The sequence below is a fragment of the Carassius auratus genome, chromosome 49 (genome assembly GCF_003368295.1).
Source record: "Carassius auratus strain Wakin chromosome 49, ASM336829v1, whole genome shotgun sequence".
In the NCBI taxonomy this organism is placed as follows: Eukaryota; Metazoa; Chordata; class Actinopteri; order Cypriniformes; family Cyprinidae; genus Carassius; species Carassius auratus.
The window spans coordinates 9889387-9907566 of NC_039291.1; the positions used below are offsets into that span (position 1 = coordinate 9889387).

Here is an 18180-nt window from a genome sequence, read left to right on the forward strand (position 1 = left end):
ATTCAAATTCCCCCTGGCTGCCATGATGTTACAAATCAAAGTTGTAGATTTCTGCACAATTGTCTGATTCCGACTTTCCGAGTTTAATGGAATGTAGCATAATAACAGGTCTTAAATGGAGCCTTTTTTAGCATGAACTTTAACCCCTTATTAAAGTCTCCTATCAAGTTATAATAACTTAAATATCCTATAAATTATCTGATTGTGGGAGTCTTTTCAAATCAGCTTAGACTATTATTTATTTTTCTTCTGTAGAACACAAAAGAAGATATTTTGAAGCAAATTGGGAGTCATATGGGTTTGGAAAGACGTGAGGGTGAGCGATTGGGAACTATCCCTTAAAGCCAAAATGAACCTGAAATATCACAAGGCAAAGAAAGACAGACTCTAATGAGGGAAAATATATTCAATATTTCTGATCTTCTGGTCTCGCATCAATTCTGAAAGGTCAGAGATCAAGTAGACTTGAGTTCTCTCGTTAAGATGTCATTAACACATTAAGTGGAGCATCATTGTCTTGTGTCTCTCTATTTCTGTAAGGTTAATTGAGTGAGGGCATGTCCTGTCACTGAGCTCAACATTAATATATTCTTTTCTTAACACCACAAATCTCTTGAGGGAACATGCCGGCCCCTCAGCACACATTTTTAATTATATTAGAAAAACTATGATTGATGATTTTTTTTTTTTTTTTAATGGAGAACCACGTTGAGACTCAGTTTCAACATTTATAAAGTAGGCTTGCATTTTAATGAGAATAAAATATAACCTGCTACATTTTCATTATTAACTGATTCTGCCAGATCTTATTAAACATCCCTTCTTATTATTTTCTTTTTCCTTTCTCCTTTTCTTTAAATGCATAATGTTTTCAGGAGACTGCAGCATCTACCTCTCCAAGTTCCTGTTACACAGCCTGGATTTGTGGTCTAGTCCTGCCATTAACTTCTGCAGAAACACAGGCAGCCTGAGGCGTCGCAGATGTGTTATAAGCGGCTCCAGAGAGGCAGAGCACTGTCAGAGTCCACCCAGCCCGCAGGTGCACATCCACATCCACAGACATTCAGCTGCCAGAGAGTGCTGTCATTATGAGAGAAAAAAGAAAGCAAAAGAAACAGACAAAGAGACAGATGGAGAGAAGCAGAATGAAGAAAGAGGAGATGTGTCGAAAAGATGGAGAGAGAAAGGGGTGTATGTTCAGAATAGAATAGCATACATCTTTATATACACATTTAACAGTAAGCAACAAGGAATGATAATAATCATGAATTAATTAATAAAAAATAGATTTTTTTAATGAATTTTTATTATATTATATTATATTAATTATATTAATTATATTAATTATATTATATTATATTATATTATATTATATTATATTATATTATATTATATTATATTATATTATATTATATTATATTATATTATATTATATTAGTTTTTTTCCTCAAATTTTTGGCGGACCCCAGTTAAAATATATATATATATTTTTTTTTTATAAAAAAAAGTTGTGCATTAAAACAGCTGGTATTTATGTATCTATTAATAAGCATGTGTGTGTATATATATATATATATATATATATATATATATATATATATATATATATATATATATATATTAAAAATAATAAACATTGTTACTTTCCATTTTGCAGAGTGCAGTGCATTGTGGGGATACAGCATTATGAGCAATATTTTGTGTAGTATAATGCACATTTTGACAATTATATTTTATACAAAAAATTGCATACTGTGATCCGTATACATAAGTTCTGCAGAAATGGTGTGAGCAGTATGATATTTCCAGCATAGCCAAGAGAGGTTTTTAGTATTCTACGAACAGACTTTGCTCACTCCAGTTTTAAATTAAACATAGGATATTGTGTTTTCTTACAGACTAGACAAATCAAATACAAATCGTTACCAGATATGTCAGTCTGATGCAATTTTATGCAATGTGTGTATGGATGTGTGTGTTCTCAGCAGACATGGAGAGCTTTTTGTGACACCTGTGAGGACAAAGAGTTCGAAGCTCACAGTTTGGAGAAGAAAAAAAAAAAAAAAAAAACACATTGGTTTTAATCTTCTAAATCTGTGACTTGACAGACACAGCAAGAGTACGGCAACTTTCACATAAACAAGAACACCACTCAAAACAAAACATGCTATCATAAATCAAAGTCTCAGGGTGCTTTTTCAGCTAATCTTAGCCTATTCTCACATGTTTATTCCCCTGCAGTCACGCAAACTGAATTTATTCGATGCTTCTCACCATACACGGAGTTGTTACAGATTGACAAATGAGCCACTTGGGTGTCTTTGTTGTTACCATGGCAACATGTCCATGTCCACGCTGTTAACGTGTAGACACTCTTCTTGTGCATGTTATAGTATAATACAGACAACCACGTTTTGGCTTCACACAAATGCTGTTTCTTCATTTGCAACTCATAAAAGGGTATTTGCTGAGTTCACTCTGTACACACAGAGGGCTACAATCTCTTGTTTTGACTGCTACATCAGCTCAAATACATGAATACAAAATCATGTTTTCATGGTCAGTTTACATATATAGGACATGTTTATAAGTCACAACATGATAAATATTAGTACTCACCTTTCCAAAACCAATGAGCTGGTTAACTAGACATTTCAAATCCTCATAGGCATAACCCTAATGTGAAGGCTGTTCCAAGCACGTGTTTTGAATTCTATGTCACTATCATATGTCCTTTTAGGGTAAATCAATCCCAGAATGCACTGCAACAAAGTGAAAAAAGTTATTTTTTTAAATATTTCAGTTTACGTCAACAAAGTAAATTAGCTGAATATAATTAAAAAATATATTTTTTGCTTATTATTTATGTGTACTATGTATTTTGTGTTTTAAGAGTGTGTTGTTGTTATTAGCTTAGCAACATGCTAATATTAGACACTAAAGCTGTTCTTTTTATACTCCAGACAAGACAATCCTCTGGGTTTTCATATTAGTTTTTTTTATTTATTGCGTCTAATGCATGATACTGTAACACCTTAAACATGAATTTTGAAGCTGTATTTTATTAAAAATGTTAAGTTGCCATAAAATATCTACAAGTACTACCACAAGGATATAAGTTTACATGCTAGGCAAATCAGACAACCTTTGATGTATAGCCTACTTGTTCGCAACTTCTTACCATTAAAAATTTTTTTTTTACCATTTTTTTTTTTTAATTGAATGTGACTTGACATGTTGACACGATGTCAGACACGTCGTTGTGCCTGGAGTGGTCAAATGTGGCAGCTTCATATACTTATCTATGGTTATAACAGATTGGGATGCCATTTTACAAGATTACTGACTATATTCTAAGTTTTGGAACAAAGATCTTGACTCTAACTGCTGGTTTCATTTGACAGCATTAATCAAGTACTGTGCTGTAATCAAATGAAAGGTGGAATCATTGGCTGCAGTCTCCATAACGATCTGCCCTTGAAACATCTTCAAAGAGGATAAATAATAGCCCAAAAAACGTTAATCACATTCAACAAAAGAACGTGAGAAGCAGATGCTTGGATTACTTAAGACTGGCCATGAGGAAAAATAATGTGATATTCTCCAAGAATAAAATCAGGTTTTCATTGGACATTTGAAAACATTGCAGCTTGTCTGTTGATGTCATTACACCGTTGATCAAGATTTTTCATAACCCACACCCACACATTATTTTTTTTCCATTCATACATACACCAAAACCTGAATCAGTCTATGCTTGAGTTGCTTGTTCGTTGATTCCAAGCCAGGAATGAATTACTAGCTGAATTTGAAAAACAAACTCTAATGAAACATCTGTGAGAAGCGTAAACCAGGAGCTGTTTTTAAGGTGGCAAACCCTCGCTGCCATTCAAAGAAGCCCCTCCAGATGGTGGCCCACTGTTTGAGCGGGGCATGATGGGAATAGCAAAGACCTCTGCTCTGTTTGTTTTCAGTTAGTATGGATCTCACGAGCATCTCCTGGAAGAAGATGGGAGGTAGAAGGGAAGGGAGAGAGACAAGCGTCTGACAGTATGTTTACCCCTGTGTTTATTCACAATCGCTCCGGGGAGTCTAGGTTCAGGAACCGTTTTCTGGTGACAGATGTTCAAGGTTTTTCAACGATATTTCTGGATAATATTTTAAATGAAAAGATAATATAATATTTTAATTATATTTAAATTAAATGATAATATTTTTTGGTAATATTTTAAATGAAACTTAATTTAAACACTCTTCATATATAAGGGAAGTCAGGGCCTAATGGTTAGAGAGTCGGACTCGCAATTGAAAGGTTGTGAGTTCGAGTCTAGGGCCGGCAGGAATTGTAGGTGGGGGGGGGGGGAGTGCATGTACAGTGCTCTTTCCACCTTCAATACCACGACTTAGGTGTCCTTGAGCAAGGCATCGAACCCCCAGCTGCTCCCTGGGTGCCGTAGCATATGCCATGCCGTGGCTGCCCACTGCTCCGGGTGTGTGTTCACAGTGTGTGTGTTCACTTTGGATGTGTTAAATGCAGAGCATGAATTCTGAGTATGGGTCACCATACTTGGCTGAATGTCATGTCACTTTCACTTTCAATCATTTTAAAAGTGTGATGAAAGCAAGATTAAAGTTAATAACTAATTTCAGTTTGCGTCATGTAATTTTTTTTAACAATTTATTCATAATTTATAATCTTTAAACAATCTGCTGTTTTATACTTTAAAACAAGCACTTAAAAAAGTTTAATATTTATTAAGAATAAATGGCTAATACACACACACAAACTAATAAATAACTAATTTCACATTCATTTTGTAGCAGACAATTATGAAAACAAAAGGCTAAAAATATTAACATATTTATTAGACACAATGTTTAAAATGAATACAACTTTATGAAATAATAACCAAACCGGTACACAAATGAGAACAATGCTGAAAATCCAAAAGAAATGATACACCGAAAATTAGAGGTAACATCTTCAGGTACTGACCGAGGACCTGGTTTGTTAAGTCAATGACTCAGTGACCTTTTTATTGGAGTTATCTGATCATGTATCCATTACTAATGATGTGCAAGCCAGAGAAGCTTTTTGCACTCAGGGCTGAAGTACTCCAGTTTAGAAGTGGGTGGCAAAGTGTACACTTCAACGCATGTACACCAGATATGATTTAATTATGAAATGCACTGTGCAGTTACCCATACAACAAAACAACAGTCCTGATTGGTACAGAGTGAGTTACAGAGTCCGACTTCAAAACCATCCAATGATTTTGTAATACTAAATATTTTGGCCTCAAGAGAGTGGCCTCCTACAGTTTAATTCATGACTTCCAGACACATTATTACTATTTTTCAATCAGCACTACACATCTCGACCACTGAGTGACATACATTTATTCTCCCGTCTTACTGCTGATATTCAAACCTGGCATTTGTCACTTTCTTGGCTAAAAATGTCTAACCCAGGTCCTGATGCAATGTGCAGGTAACCAAGTAACAAGTAGTGTGGGCTGTGTAAACTCCCAGACCAAAGTATGCATGATATTATTGAGTATAATAACAGTACTTCAGAAAATGAAACAATAACTGGCATTTATTGTTTCTAAAAATCAAAAGGAATGTCAAAAATGCTTCAAGACATCATTTACTGCATTGAGTGTTTGTGTGCATGTTTGTGTCAATAGATGACTATCAGCTAAAAATATGATAGATGAGAACTGAAATCACTCCAAGAATTCAAAAGTTTATTGTTTTGGGTCGGAAGATGCTTTTTGCAACGCCTCATTAAATTATTCGCTGTTATTGTTGCCGCATGGGAAATTACAAATCGGAACAGGCACACGTTTCAGTAATTTGACCATTAGGAATAGCTCCTAATTAAGAATTACCAAAAGGAGAGCAGATGTGCCAATTATTACAATTATAACCTTGACTTTCATCAATAAATATTCAGAAGAAATAAACATTCTTCATTATCGTTTCAATTAAATAAGCCAAAGGAACATTTTCCCATAAGAGTTCACAGAATGAGAGGATAACACTGTTTTTGTTTCTTCTGCATCACTTAGAAAATGTTTGCCAACATTATAAATAATGTAAAAAAAAAAAAAAAAAAACCTGCTTGATCTTTTATTTAGTTTTTTCCTTACCCAGAGTGCTCAAGTTGTTCTTATTAAATCAATACAGTTTCACCTAATTCGGTTTGCGGTCTTGTCTTCAGAAAGTTCAAAAAGTTTGGGGCAGATCATATTTTTTAGAAAAAAAGTCTCTTCTGCTCACCAAGGTCACACTTATTGGATCAATAAAAACAGCGATATTGTGAAATATTGTTAGAATGTATTATAACCATTTCTTTTTGAATATATTTTAAAATGTCATTTATTCCTCTTTTGGCAAAGCTTAATTTTCAGCAGCCATTACTCCAATCTTCAGTGTCACAAAATCCTTATTAAATGTCTTTATGGTCACATTTGATTCATTTAATACATCCTTGATGAAAATAGTATAATATCTAACTGATCTCAAACTTTTGAACAGTGTTTGTACCTAACTGACAAAATGTTTTCTTTTTAAGCATAAAACCCACACAGTTATTTTAGATTCATAACAGAAAAATAAGTAATATTACGGAAAACCAGTGTTAAAAGCAATTCTGATGTTTAGATATATTTTACTGGAAAACGAGACAAAAATGAAGGACTTGAATGAATGACAAAACATAAATAAGAACAATGAAACTGAAAGGCATCGAACAGGAAGTGTATCCGTAGAAAACAGAACCCAGTTGGTGGTTCTGTCTGATCTGCTGCCATCTTGAAATTGTGTATCAGTGACAAACAACAATCCTGAGAATGCTTAGCTTTCCCCAACACTTTAAAGCTAAATTATCCATTACATTCGACAGCCTCACAATTCTCATCTATCCAAAGCTAGAGTTGAAGGTTAAAATAAGAGTCACCACCTTGTCTTAATTTACAACTGACAAAAACCTTCAAGTCATTACTGTACAAATACAATAACCAACACTGTACAACGTCTCAATTTCTACTGCAATAGAATCCTTTCTTCTTCAATCACGTTTCCAAGCGCAGAGCAAAGAACTGCCAAGATACTTGGGGCGAGAAACCAGAAAATAGAGGATGAAGCTATTTTTACAGCACCAGCATCTGTTGCGGACACCTTTTTACATGGGATTGTGAACATGGTGCATGAAATGACATGGAAAGTGTATGCTAAAATGTTTAAGCTCCTTCGTTCTGTTATCAGATCACATGGAAATTTAATCTAACTGTACCAAGCACTCGGTAAGCACCAGAAATCTATGCTAAATGAGGTCCAACACAAATATAGGTTCAACAGTCCACTGAGTGCAGCGCCATCAACACCAGGATGATTTAGGAATGAAGTCTCCCTCATAAAAAGCTCAACACATATCGTTCCTCCTTCCAAAAACGACGCTCATGTTTTTTGATGAAATGCATGTAATGAGGCAAAATTACTTTAAATAGGCAATGAAATTAGAAGGAAAAGCACATCAGATGAAGCGGCTCCACATCAACGTGTTGAAAAAGACGACTGAAAGTTGCTGCCAGTGTGAAGGAAGGACGACATCTGCCCCTTTCATAACATCATCACGCTGTCAGGTCTTTGTTTGTGAAGCAACAATTGCTCTTCATTCCTTAAATGTCTCTCGTTTCTCTGTTGCTGCACATTGGATGTCAGAACTTGTCAAAAATGACAGGCGTGGGCACTCTAAACTCTAGGATCTCCACGGTGGAATTAACGTATTCCAAAGACGCTTGAAAAAAGGGCTTGATGGGAGCCGGTCAAGGAGGGGCCCTTCTATGTAGCGTTTAAATGTGTGCGTATGTGCGAAAGAGAGGTCAGTGCTTCATTGCCTCCTAAAGACGAAGCTGAACGTTTCAAAAATATTTCCACATACACAAGATGCAAGGACATCTCGCTGAAGCTTTCCGCATCCTCGCAGTTCACATTAATTGAAGATGATCCTACTAGTATCGCTCTCAGAACAGTTCAAAGATTCACAAAACACAGTCTGTGTTTCTTCTCAAGGTCTTCTGTACAAAGAGGAGTGAAGCGTGATGTTCACAGTGCTGTGATGTCACATGGTGTTGATTCTTGTCCTTACTTCACTTGGATCGATAGACAGCCACAGTCCACAATCTCGGACATCCGCAGCGATCTACTGCCTTTCTGGATGCTGATCACGAAGGGGAAGGTACCAGCCCATTCTCCTGTAGGGCTGATGAACTTCAGTGCTGGTAGAGAGATAAAACAGAGTCATTTTGCAGCAAGACGCTTCCATGTGGCAAGAATGCTCCCGATCTCCTCCTCGGTGGAAGCAGAACAGGTTTGAGGACATTGAGGTGGCGCGCTATACCTGAACCTGTGTCCCGTGGTGTGCCTGAAGACACTGGATACTAGACAAGATCTTTTTCTGATGGCCTGCCAGTGCTACGCCCATCTTATCCAGTTCACTGTGAGAGAAAGGAAAGTTACAGAATAAGATGCTTTAACATAGGGTGGTTATGTTCATAATAGCATACCACTCATACTATTTTTACAGTATTCGGTGTGTTAACTATGTACTGTGTGTAGATTTTTAGAGCACAAATATGGTATTACAATGCAATGCATTCCATTATTGCTTGACACAAATTTTTACACAAAACTTACAAGCAAACACTAGTACTGCATACTGTTTTGAAGTAGTAGGCAGTGCATAATATGCAGTTAATAACATTCAGTTTTGTGACATAGCTGGTATATTTGGAATGCTATACTACTATAATAATTATATATAATTTATTTGTTATTATATTATACAAATATAGTAATTTAAGTTGAACTCATGAGGTCATGTGACATTTCAGCATACTACTGTTGCATACTAATGCCTGTGGGATATTGTACTCACATAATGCCATGAGAAATGCAAATGAAACTTCTTTGGGGACTCATTTTGATTGCAAAATAATCCTTACATGTATTTGGATGTAAATGCAAACCCATCATGTTTATTTTCTATAATATAACTGGATGCCACTTGCTGAATAAAACATGCCAAGTAATGAGGGCACGTCATAACAATATTGTTTACACCAATTAACACTGTATATTTCATATGGGTTTGCATTTTGTTTTTATTGTAGGCAGTGTACAATGTATTCAAGTATTCGGTTTCCAACATGGTATGGTATGTTTGGAATGCCATACTACTTTTTGGAGCTCTATATACCGCAGTTTGTAAACTCTCAGTTTGATTCTTAGTATGCATATAATATATCAGATAATACACCATTGAGAACACATTCAAGTGTCTTTTGAATTAGTGTAGCTTTTATTTACCTGGTGCTGACGTACAAAACTGAGTCCAAGGTGACATAGCCGGCGCTGGAAAAGTGTTCCTTGTACTGACCCATTTTAATCAAGTCCAGCCAGTCTTCCACCGTGCTGACTCCCGCCTCAGGAGTCACTGGGTCCTCCCTATGGTTGGAGCAGGAAGTGCAGTCAGAAAAACGGTCTTTCATAACCATGTCATTTCACATCTAGTATTGCAATTGTCAGAATTGTCATGAAGAAAGCATTCTGCATTGGTCTGTGATGTTTGTATCCATTTGATGTTGTGTTTTGGTAAAATTCAATTTAGATTTTGCAGTTTCAGAGTAAGTGTTTCAAAGATGTGAGCACTTACAAACACAGTTTGGTAACGGTAAAGAACCTCGCTTTTTTTAATGCATTCAAGTATGTGCATGTTTGTGTCAGCTTATCAAAAGCTTATCATTGCCTGGACACGTTAGGCTTTCCAAATCCAGAAGCTAGGCAGATTGTCCCAAATCATGTCTCTGTCACTCTCTCCCTATCAGTTGCATAGCCTCCACTACAACACACAATCCTGAGTAATTTAGATTTAAACCTTTTTTATTTCATATTAAGGGCACTAAAGCAGAGTTTTCCCAGTGGTTTGTGAGAAAATTTAGTTTGCACATTCTGCTTTAACTGTGGCCAGCACTGGCTAAACAATCCAGAGCCCATCTGCCTATTTAGCAACCCTCAAAATGTGGCAGAGGGATAGACAATCAGATATCAGCCAAGACTACCGCAAACCCCTCTCCTAACTAAGAGAAACATGCACTGGAAGGAAGAGGTTCATATTGACGTACATCTGGCTTCAATCTAGATTAGTTGGATATCCGTTTCATTTATTTCGAATTTATTGGATTACTGCAAAAAAAAAAAAATTTAAGCACACACCTGAGCAACATCATAACACACTTCATGAACTATATATTGCAAACTGCCACACACATCCCAGCGGATCACCTCTATTGAATTCAGATCTAATCTGCGAAGGGCATTTGGCTTACCAGGCTGAAGTGTTGGCCAGCTGCTTCATGCAGCTTGGGTTCCGGATCAGCCTGTCCAGGGAACTGACAATCTGCCCGAATTTTGGTCGATCACTGCGGTTCTTTTCCCAGCAGTCTAGCATGAGCTGGTGAAGCACCACCGGACAGTCCATTGGAGCTGGTAGTCTGTAGCCTTCATCTACAGCTTTTATCACCTGGAGGGAAGAAGATTTCACATTAAAAATCATACATTAGCAGCGTCTACGCTTCAAGAATATGGAGCAGATTCATTCTCTCATTTAATGCATTTAGCTTTTTTGTGAGGTTGGATTAATTCATTTTTTTACCCATCTGTGACCGTGAGAATGAGATTTCGGGTCAGACCGTCTTTGTTAGCGCAAGAGGAGAGCAGTTTAATTTAGTCCCTTTTATGAAATGATACCGCCGTAAGGGAAGGAATAAACAAGCTTGATGTAAACATTCGTATTATCTTAACTCTTGCCTGGAAGACTGTAACCGTCGAAACGCTCCATTTCCTATTACAATGGCAAGGGAAGGAAGACGGATGGATTTTGTGGTTTATGCCTTGAATGGAACTTGCAAATGTTTTTGCGTTCAATTTTAAAATGTTGGGTATACAGGTTCGAATCATTCCCAATTGTCTCAATCTCTTTCCCAAGCAGTCTCTTTCCAAATCCCAAGCAAAGATCTCTTCCTAAGGTGATAATAAATAAATAAAAAGAGTTTCTGGTGTGGAAAATCTGCCAAGAACCCACTAACACTGATTCAAATTCCCTCTTTTAAAGAGGCCTGTGAATTGAAATCTGAAAATGTTCACCCTCCAGATGCATTTAATCTTTTTACCTTTTTAAGTATTTTTTTTTTTTATTCCAGTCCCAGTGAAGTGTTCTGGCAGAGTGCTTTTATTATAAATCAGTGAGGATTCTAAAGTTTAAAAAATAAAGTAGCCAGTGGCAATGGTTAACAGTTGTTACGGTTAACTAAAATTAAAACTATTATTTGAAAATAAAGCTTAAATAAAATAAGATATAAATATTAGATAAAAAATCCAAAAAGATTTAAAAGAAAATGAGAAAGACTTCCTTGGCAACTAACTGTAATAAATATGGCTGAAGTACTAAAATTAATAAAACCAAAATAAACATAAAGCAAAAAAAAATTTGGCCTAAAACTTAAACAAAAATGAAAACTTTAAAACGCCCCTAAATTATGCAGAACTTTAAGGCTTAATATAATTTAAACGGATGAGTTATAAAAAAAAAATTCACCCCCCTCACAGTTGTCATGAAGGGTAAAATTAGCTATATAGACCAAAATAATTTTGTGCATCAGGCTGTAAACATGATTTCTCTGCTGTAAAGTTGGGCATTTTAACATGGGCAGTCTATGGGACTGACTCCCTTTTGCAGCCAGATTCAAGCCGCCAGTCGGTTTATTACAGTTTTAGTCACTTCCTTATGGGCTTCACGAGAGAGAGTGGGATGTTGCCGTTCGGTTATACACCACAAAATTAATTCTAAAAACTTTCATTTTCTGTTTACTGTGAGATCTTTGAGCAGGAAAATTACGGAAAATAATAATGCATAATGCACATAATAATCAGAATTTACTCACGTCCTGATTGGACATTTCCCAATACGGTCGTTCCCCATAGGATATCACCTCCCACATGACAATGCCATAACTCCACACATCACTGGCTGAAGTGAACTTCCTGTAGGTTATGGCCTCAGGGGCTGTCCATCGAATGGGTATCTTACCCCCCTAAAAAACAGCAAAAAAAAATAAAATAAAAATTGATTAGCAATTCTCTGAAGCAGCATCACTACAAAACTATTAGCAAGCTATTAGCTGCTGCTAACGAGCTAGCACTGCTATTTTTTAAATAATGCAGCTTTACAGTAGTGAAGCTATTTTATTATCTTAAGTTGTGGAACTGCTTAATAGCAAGCTATTTTTGAAATGTACAGTACTGTATGTTGTAGCTACTTTTGCTAAAAGGTAGCATTTAGCTTAGCTTAGCTAACTGTGAGCTTAGCTAGCAAGCACCTTGCCCAAAACTACTGATTATCAGTATGCCACAGTGACATCAGAGGACACATATGAAACATGAATGTTTGGACAATTAAAGAGGAGACAAACCACTTGTTGAAACATAACTGGGCATAATTGCAAAACTCAATATTGGCAGCTGCAGTAAAAGCAGTCCTTCCTTTCAATTGAAAAAGGCTTTGCTAGAATGCTGGTCCAACCTTTATTTTAAATTTTTTTATACATATCTTCCAGCAAAACCATGTACAAATGCATTCACAGGCAGGGAAAGGCACACACCCACACTGAGTAGATGTTTAGCCATCCATCAGTCTGGACAGCTGTTGTGACAGTCCTGTGTGACCTCATTTCCAGACTACAGGTCAGCAAGATTGTGTCTGATTTTTTTCCCTACACAATCAAATCATATTTCTTTTAAACAAAAAGCTGAACCAGCTTAACATATAACGAAACTGTTGCACAGTAAATCTAGTTAAAATGAGACTGGAGACCAAACATCCAGAGCAGAAGCATGATCTCTCACCCGTGTAGTGTATGCCGCCTCGGGATCGTCCTCTAACACACGCGACAGCCCGAAGTCAGACACTTTACACACCAGGTTTCCATTCACCAGAATGTTCCGTGCCGCCAAATCCCGGTGCACATAGTTCATCTCTGAGAGGTACTGCATCCCCGCGGCTATGCCACGCATCATTCCCACCAGCTGGATCACCGTGAACTGCCCATCATGTTTCTACACAAAAAGATGAATTCACGTGTCAAATTCTCATCCCTGTGGCCTTGTTCAACTTCTGTGGATCCTGGCACAGTCGATCATGTTCGAATGTGTCTCGTGAGTAATTCATAATTCATTGGCTCTCTAATTAATAGTGTTGCTCACATGTTACAGGGCAAGAGCTATTAACTGCAATCACTGTATAATCATTCAGGCTTTTATGCAACCAATGGCAAGTAAGTAACCAATTAACCAAATTATGATGTTACATTATACCCTGTTGGCAAGAAAACGTAATGTTTTGAGTGTTAAATATGTTTGGATGGTAATATTCGGGTAATAATGGGATGCTGGTTTGTTAGAGCAGGGGTTTTCAATTAATACCTATTATGTATCTCAATATGTTTAAATTATGTATATTATGTGTATGCAATTAGATTAATTGAATATTTTAATGTAATAAAATCATGATACTTTAAGATATGTATGAAATTCGATATTATTATCACTTCATTCTGCTTGTAAAAGATTGGTCAGAAATCATAGGACTATTAATGATTTTCTTTTATTTAAAATATAATGAAATCACAGTTTTTATTATTTTAAAATATTTATGTAGTTTTTATTTAGTTTTAAAGCAACATTTTGCTTTGACTGTAGTATAATAATGTAAAAAAAATGAAATAATATATCTTTATAATGCCACTCTTACTATTTTTCTCAGAGAGTAAAATTTTTTTGCATATCAGCTACACAGTAATTTGCCATCAAAAAGCCTGATAAACCTTTTGTGGCTAGTATCTCAAAGCTTCTAAACTAGCTTGTCCAGCAAGTCAACTGGCATTATCAGGAAGACAATGCTGGTCGACTATCTCCACCAGATAAGATTTGCTTGCGAACATAATAATCCAAACCAGCATAAACCATGGTGGGCTAAACTGGGAAACAAAACACAAGCTGAGGGACACAAAGAAGAACCAGGCATAGAGAGGGGTAAACATGCAAGTTGTGGAGTCATATGACTGCTTTGTGTTCCTGTGATATTCACAGCATTTCCTTTGGTGCAAATTGGCCTCCATTATTCGCAGCAAAATAGAGTATGCTCACCTTCAAAAAAGTGTCCAGAGATCCATTTTCCATGTACTCTGTTACTATCATCACAGGCTTACCTAGGGGAGACAAAGAGGAGACAAAATGGGAAGTGTGAAATTTTGTGGAAAAGAGAGAGAGAGAGGGAGAGAAAGAGAGAGAGAGAAAGCAGAAGCAAGAGAAAGACATTTATTATTTTTTCACAGGCGAAAAAGAAAAGACACAGCAGAGAGGCAGGAAGAGGCTGGCACTTTTGTGTCCTATATTTAATTAATTTCCAAGATGACAGAGAAAAACATGCAGATAAAGAGAGTGGACACCTCCCCCACTCGCCGCGACATCACAGACCCTCGTTCCTGTTTTCGTTCGCCTCTACCTGCTGCCTGTTACTCATAGTGACAGCCCCTAATCAAGGCTCTCAATAACAGTCAGGCAGATAATTAGAGTGAGCTGTCCACTGAGAATATCTTTGTCCAGAAATACCTAAAATGGTAATGTGTTCCTTTAGGAGGGAGGATGATGAAGGGGGTAGGGGGGGCAAGTGAGGGGGGAGGATTTTAGGGGGTGTGGTGATTAATTGCCCTGGGGGTGGTGGGGTTTGAAGATGAAGGGGTGTAAAGATCTGCTAATTGGAAAAGTATTCAACTCTTTCCTGAAGCTCATATGGGGAGCTTGCACCTGCGTTCCTGAAAGTAATTAAAATTCTCCCTTGATTCCACCCAAATAACACGCTGTCAATCAGAGAGACCCCCCTTCTCAACTCGCATGTGACAGGGAAAAGCACATGCTAATCCATCCTGATCATCAGAGATGCTTGATGGATGTATTGTACAGCAGAAATGTTCACCTCGTGGCACCAGATGCAGATGCCGTTAAGCCCTAGAGATGTTTTAACCATTTCTGTTAAGCAGCCCTTTATGTTGTAGCCTGTAGCGTAGCTTTACAGGTGATAGGTTTGAATGCTGCGAGGTTATCTTTGAGGTATTACTATTGTGATATTGAGGAAACAACATTAACGCAGTTTGCTCCATGTGGATATTTTTTATGTAAATTACTATATGTAATAAAAAAAAATATTTTTTTATTTAATATATTATGAATAATATATTATTATTATTATTGTTTTTGTTGTTATTATATTACTCCAGTAAATGTATTGTTGTATTTATATTTATTTTAATTCATTCATTTTAGATTCAAAATAATATAAATTAAACTGAATGAATTTTTTTTTTTTTTTACAGAAAATAGGCTGGTCCAATTAATATGCTTGCATTTTCTAGGGATAACTAAATAACTAACTAAATAACTTTTTTATATGATTAATTGATTTGTGATGTTTTTTTCATATTTATTTTATTATGTTATTTATATATATATATATATATATATATATATATATATATATATATATATATATATATATATATATATATATATATATATATATATATATATATAATATTATTATAATAAAATAATATTATAATATATTGTTCCTGTCAAATTTATATTTTGAGCGGTTTTTTTTTTCGTTCATTTTATTTTTATATTCAATAGAATGTTCAATAGAATGAAAAAGAAATAAAAATCTGAAAAATTTGAAGAATTTATAGAAATAAATAAATGGAGTCATGAACAATTTTTCCCTTTGATTAATTGATTAGTGAGGTAATTTATCAATGAGGTTTTTTATATTTCATATGGTATAATGTATTTTTTGTAATTTATTATATTGTGCTTCAGCTGTTAAACAGTTTGCATGGAAAGCATTAAAAAAATGCATAATTAAAGCACCATTTCTACAGCAATATGAAAACAGGCAGAAATCACTGGCCTCTGCGTTGTGACTTTTGCACATCTCTAGCTGCAATACAAGTGAAAAGAAATTATTAACAGAAGACCTTGAGGACAAAGATAAGACATCTGCCCTATCAATTTCAAAATTTAAGTCTGCAGACTGGAGACTGGAGAGTGAGGCTACAAGCAAAGAGTCAATGGTTTCATTATGGTTTTGTAATCTTTACTTCGGCAAAGCACAAAGAAATAGAAGCCCAATTGAATCCAATAAAACCCCATTCAACCCTAACAAGCTATTTATAGCACCAAGCCCTAAGACATTGCCATTTGTGGTGCCGATGAAAGGGGGTTGCAATATATGTCCTAGCTGTCAAGAAAATTACAAATGTATCGGTCACATCATTTAGAATCAAAGCCACACGACAAGCGTGGCGAAGGATATCTGAAAGGATTGCACATTAGCTAATCAACGTGGGACAAATTACTTTGAGACTTAGCTAGCTGGATGACGTGGCCTACCTGCCTCAACCTACAATTGTTTGGCCACCAGAACTGAAATATAGAGCGCATGCAAACATAAACCGCAACATCTCCCAGGCATTGCTGCTGTTCGCATTAGATCAAACAGATGTGCATTTCTGCACTCTAGCCATTGAGCCAATTTTGAACGTATAGCTGTATATTCAAGCGACCACAATGCAAGAGTTGCCTTAATACAAGTTACACAGTGAATAATGGGACAGTGACATTAAAAGTAGGGGTGTAACGGTTCACAAAATTCACGGTTCGGTTCGATACGATACACTGATGTCACGGTTCGGTTTGGTACGTTTTAGATACTGCAAATGTAAAAATATCTCAACTTTTCAGAATGCCGCAAGCGCACCGCGGGTCATGTGACAAGAACTAACCAATCAGCTTCATCTTTTCCCATAACAACGTTGAAAGCTCAGCCAAGATGAAGGAACAGCTGATCATAGTTGTATATGGATTGCAATTTTGAAATAAATTTAGTAGCAGAGCTACTGCAAGTGATTTTTAGAGCTGCAAATCCATTTATCCTTTGCTGAAATTTCCACGTCTCATGGAGAGAGCACGTCATTGTTGCTTAGCAAAGACAGACGCCTTCAGGGGCGCTTCTGCCCGAGCGCTTTGGAAAGGAGGAGAAAGCAGCGCAACTAGCATTTTCCATGTGTTTTTGGGCACGATATGTGAACGGCCCCTAAGGCGTTCGCTCACTCAGCACGCGCTGAAGTCTCGTTGCAAAATGGCCAATGCGTTTAACAGACCAGAAATAGAAGATCCTCCAATAACCAACAGGTCTGGTGTTTGGGTGCACTTTGGATTCCCTGTAAGCTATAATGGTGTACCGGTGTCTAAATGCTGCGGGGGATAGTTTGTTGCGTGTATGTTTCTCCTTTTTTTCGTCTTTTCCCAGATACTGACACAATAAGGTGATGTCGGCGTAAATGAGTTGACATGTTTCAAGTATTCCCGCTGGTGTTTTTTTTTTTTTTATTCCCGCTGGTGTACCCTATTGTCATGTAGCAGATGCGACATAACGTTGTTGTTTTTATCCACCACTCTCTTGCCATCACCATTATAGCTTAAAGGGAATCCAAATTGCACCCAAACACCAGACCTGTTGGTTATTGGAGGATGTTCTATTTCTGGTCTGTTAAACGCATTGGCCATTTTGCAACGAGCCTTCAGCGCGTACTGAGTGAGCGAGCGCCTGACTGAGTAGCCTAACATAAACATATAACTATAAGTTGGTGTTTTTTTCTTCTTCGGGAGTGTCAGGGACATTGCCTGTTACGTTGTTTTGGTTATTGGGCTACCTTGTTGAACGCATATCATTATATTTCTCTTTTTTTTTCCAAATATAATTAATTAGTCCAACAAACCGTTCGGTACATAATGTGTACCGCGTACCGAAAGCCTCGTACCGAACCGTTCAATACGAATACGCGTATCGTTACACCCCTAATTAAAAGTCCTGCAGCTCCAGTATTGTATGTACTCTGTGCATCATCTGTAATCACATGCTTTGGTGACATTTGATGAAATGACAGCAATTTGTTATGAAATATCAGAGGATAAAGGCTCTAAACAAGTAATGCTCTAGCT

The 18180-nt window shown here is 36.6% G+C and overlaps 1 protein-coding gene across 1 annotated transcript in view; it reads right to left on the bottom strand.

Moving 5' to 3' along the window:
* Window positions 1-4845: 4845 nt before the first annotated feature.
* Window positions 4846-18180, bottom strand: part of LOC113066147 (ephrin type-A receptor 3-like) — a 64608-nt gene continuing 51273 nt past the window's right edge. The window contains exons 12-18 of the mRNA XM_026237838.1: window positions 14269-14330; window positions 12970-13179; window positions 12009-12158; window positions 10395-10588; window positions 9376-9513; window positions 8408-8504; window positions 4846-8285 (exon numbers count right to left, since the gene is read on the bottom strand). Of these exons, the coding sequence (XP_026093623.1) occupies window positions 8280-8285; window positions 8408-8504; window positions 9376-9513; window positions 10395-10588; window positions 12009-12158; window positions 12970-13179; window positions 14269-14330 (857 nt within the window). The 3' untranslated portion in view covers window positions 4846-8279. The remainder of the gene's footprint in view (window positions 8286-8407; window positions 8505-9375; window positions 9514-10394; window positions 10589-12008; window positions 12159-12969; window positions 13180-14268; window positions 14331-18180) is intronic.